The sequence below is a fragment of the Mastigoproctus giganteus genome, chromosome 6, assembly GCF_048544385.1.
Source record: "Mastigoproctus giganteus isolate SK-2022 chromosome 6, ASM4854438v1, whole genome shotgun sequence".
NCBI lineage: Eukaryota > Metazoa > Arthropoda > Arachnida > Uropygi > Thelyphonidae > Mastigoproctus > Mastigoproctus giganteus.
The window spans coordinates 164,617,646-164,622,074 of NC_143580.1; the positions used below are offsets into that span (position 1 = coordinate 164,617,646).

The 4,429-nt window shown below is 34.5% G+C and overlaps 1 protein-coding gene across 1 annotated transcript; it reads right to left on the reverse strand.

Moving 5' to 3' along the window:
• Positions 1–687: 687 nt before the first annotated feature.
• Positions 688–2,361, reverse strand: LOC150084718 (irregular chiasm C-roughest protein-like). The gene has a single exon (XM_090376330.1). It carries the CDS (start codon positions 2,359–2,361, stop codon positions 688–690), a length of 1,674 nt encoding a protein of 557 aa, XP_090232456.1.
• Between the last annotated feature and the right edge of the window lie 2,068 nt (positions 2,362–4,429).

A 4,429-nucleotide genomic window follows, 5' to 3' on the forward strand; every position in this document is an offset into this window, starting at 1 on the left:
GCTATCTTTACACATTTTCGCGCACACAGTTTTATAAGGAACACATCTCTTATCTTCATTATATCTTCTCAAGTGTCCATTGTCCTTTTATCAAAAACAAGCACAATGTTTCGTTGGTCTGCTAGGCTGTAGTATACCTCTGTTTTAAGAATGATGCACGTCTTTTCCCTGGCATAATCGTCCTTCAAGATTTTGCTCCAAGCATGATACATTGTTCATGTAACAAAATAAACAAAGTTAGCAAATGTTCTTATTTATATATGTGTTTTTCATAACGCTAATATATAATTAGTGCTAAGATATAGGTACACATAATACTGATCAATAGTAGAAAAGTAACAGAAAAGTAACAATCAAATTATTTTTCCAAGAATTTAAACCTTTAAAAGCATTAATACTTCCATGATTATTTCACAATTACTATTACAAGTATATCACTCTAACATAGTTATTGCATTAAAATTTCATTTGAATGTCAGTAGAATGTCAACAGAAGTATTCATAAAGTTCTAAGTTCTAAGTGTTTCTTTTAATTCACTCGAAGGTTTTTTTTTTTTTTTTTTTTTTTCACACGGGACAGTGAGTCCCTGCACACACAGTTTAAGTGTTTCCTAAAAATAAAAACATTTCTGAAACTCATTTAGACGTCAGGGAAGAGGAGAAAGGCTTTTCCTCCTCCTTTTCTTCTTATTCTAGGCTGGTGATGCTTACACGATCGTTGTCATTCTCCCTAGAATAAACTTGATAAGTGCGTATTTGATTTGAAGTTTCCATATTGATGCTTCCACACTTCCATAGCTTCCATAACACTGCTCCTAGTGTGATCAAGATCAACACTATAGCTGGAATTCCTAACGTAAGGTATACTGCTTCACGAGACCAATTCCTTTCTAGATGCACCACTAATTTTAACTGTCCCCACTGATTCCATACACGACATTCGTAAAAGCCAAATTGTTTTGCTTGGACTGAGTCGATGCTGAGAGTACTGGTTACATCTCGTTGACTCCATACTTCCGAATGAGTGGTTAGCAGTTCATTAGTCATGGCATTTTTCCAGGTCACATTCTGTAGAGGAGGAACATGTTTAAAAACACATTGTAGCCGAACGTCGTCTCCTAAACTTGCTAGATGTGTTTTACAGTTTCCTTCTGGTGATCCTTTTATATAAATTAATGCCTGGTCTTTCACTAAAGGATAGTTTGAGATTTCTGCTGCACAAGTGTAGCGACCGGACGTTTGACGTGTCATCTTAGGAATTAATAAAGTAGAAATGATACTGCTTTGAATAATCTTATCCTCGAAATACCATTTTATTACTGGAAGTGGATTTCCTCTAGCTTCACACTGTAGCAAAACTGGATTTCCTTGGATTGTAGCAATATCATTCAATTTAGATATGAAAATGGGTCCGTAAGATACTGTCAATACGTAGGAAGCTTGGGCTGTTCCTAGTTCATTTCGAACTAAGCAGGTGAAATTATCGTTATGGTTTGTTCTCATAACACTTTTAATTTCAAGAGAAGCGTCTCCTTGTTTTATTAGCAGTTCTCCGTTTTTAAACCATTTGTAAACGAAAACGTCTGGGTTTGCTCTGGCTTCACATTTTAATTTGAACCGATCATATTCACGTGCGATTTTTGAGGTTGTTTTCATAGTGATTCTTGGCTTATACTTCACTAGGACTGTAATTGAAACCATTAGAGGATGCAAGTAAGTTAGATGATTAGCGACACAGGTAAATGCTTTCTTATCATACTCTGGTGATAGAGTGGTTATCCATTTCAAATAAGTGTTCATTCTTATTTTGTCTGACCATAATTCCTGACTGGCTTGTACTGATCCGTTGATGGGATTACCATTAAAATGAATCCATCTCAACATAGCTGGCGGTTTTCCTGCTAAAGATTTGCATGTAAGAATGGCTTGCTCTCCTTCGTTCCCATTAAGGAATGAGCCTTCTCCGATTAGAGGTGGTAGAGGCGTAACATAAATTGTTACCATAGCTGTACTTGATCGGAATTGGCGTCCATCCTTAGTTTGAGCGTGACAAAAATATTTGCCTTCATCTTGCAGCTGCAGTTGGGTGATTTGCAACGCAAAATCATTCTCTCTAGGTGATCCGACGATTTTATAATCAGGAAGTCCTGGTGGTCTGAAAAGGTGGTCTGTGCTTTTTCCGTTGAAAAACCATTTAACGGTGACTGTGAGATTTGAAACTAATCTGCAGGGGATGATGATAGTTTGACCAGTCATGGCCTCTCTATCTAATGGCTGAAGAATGAAGATACCAGTCTGATAAGGCGTACACCGAATAAGTAGCGTAACTAGTAGGAACATGATCTGGGCTGGAGAAGTCATATTGATGAGTATTCTGGTATGTATTTCTGTCAAAAATAATGTTACCCCCTTTTTTCTCTTTGGGCCTAAATTAAAATAAAACTGTAATGTAGGAGCTAGTGGGTTTTTTTTTTTTTTTTTCTCATTAAATTTGTTTCAAAAACCTAAAATACTAAAATCAGAGTTGAACAATTTTTTTTTTTTCGTTCAATTTGATAGGCTCATTTTTTTTTTTTCAGGAGGAGTGAGAAGACAAATATCAAACTTCTTTTGTTACTGCTTCCTCTTCTTCCCTTCTCTCATATATTATTATTATTATTATTATTTTTTTTTTGATGAGAAAAAAATAAGAAGAATCTTTCACTCAACATCTGAATGTTGATCTTTAGTTTTATTCATCTCTCTAAACTTTAGACATACAAAGTGAGAGAGAATCTACCCTAATTGCTTCTTCCTCCTTCCGATTTTTTTACATACTTGGATGATTCTTATAGGAAAACCTGTAACAATGTTATTCTTACTTTCTGTCTGAGATTCAGTTACGCATGATCTATATACTCTCTTACCTTCCTGCAGTCGTTCTCACTGATTTTCCCGTAGTCAGTCCTGCTAATGTAGTCATTCTCTATATCATTTTGAACACTTCCCACACACTCTTTATCATGAGAAACATACCTTTTATTGTCTGCCATATTGATCCTAGTATGAGCTTTATATACTAAAAACAAATGCTAAAATTATTCCTACTATTACATAGATCACATAGGTAACGTACTTGGGTAAACAATGTCTATTTCTAATCAAATCCCAACATATAACACAAGATAATCTTCAAAACTCGTCTCTTCCTAATAAATGTATAATTCCTTCAACAATCTTACCCTTTTGTGAGATAAACAAAAACTTTAAAGGTCCCGGGGTTAATAAGAACTCCTGGGGGACACTCACTTGAAAGGGTTCCTTATCCATGACAAAAGACTTCTCTGCTCCAAATTTTCGTATAATTGCCTCTGTGTGTTGAAGTAAAAACAGAATTCATAGACATTACCTTTAAAACCTTATTTGTTCAAATCAAACGTCTTGCCTCAAAAAGTTCAGAGCAGTGATAGCCACATGTCATTCCTTATAGATAGGTTTTGAGTGATGTGAGTTAGCACGGAGATAAGCGATGATCGTAGTTTATGTAGCATGAAGAAGACAGCTGGAAAATTTTTTTTTTTTTTTTTTTTTTTTTCCCATACAGTTTAATCAAAAATAGCTATGTATTTGCTGTCTTGACATTCCTATATAATGTCAATAACTCCTTAATTCCATATGTAAAAGAGGTATAATTAGTAGATAAAGTTGAACCAAAATTCTGATTTATATTGCTCCAAACCTTTATTTGAGAGTAAAAATGAGTTTTCTTTTTTAAAACAGCACAAGAAGAAGATCCCCTTATCTTGACCTCAGAATTCAGATGATACCTCTTTTTTTTTTTTTTTTTATTTTTTTAACTCTTATTCTTTAGAAACATGATAAAAACAAGTAGTGACTGGGAGGAACCAGCCGTCCCCAGGCTAAATGCTTCTTCTCATCTCCAAAAAGCACGATTATTGTCTTCCTTAGATATCATTCTGAATCTTCTTTCTTGAACTTGAATTTAGACATGCAATAAGAGAGAGAGAAAACAAAAATAACTAGGGTGGCGCCTATAAAGTCCTAGACTTTTTCCGTCCCTTCTCTCTACCTTTGAATTTTGTATACTCAAAATATATTTTCTGGGGAAGAATATTATTACCTGCTCAGTAACAGTGGTTGTTTAATACTAGTTAATTAAAAGTTCTGGCACTAATCACCCCTTTTTTTTTTTTTTTTTTTTTTTTTTGATTCCTACGAATAACTTATGCTTTTGCTTGCAACTTACAGTTAGGATAAATCGATCTCTCTTTCCTGTGTCTCTACGTATACCATTTAATACTCTGTGCTTCCTGGGCTATCCAATAATATAACTGCTGAGAAAACTTCATGATAGAGTCGAAAAAAAAATCTATCCTTTTCCCAATTTTTTTTTTCTCTTTTAATTCAAGGCATCTAAAAACCTCCATAC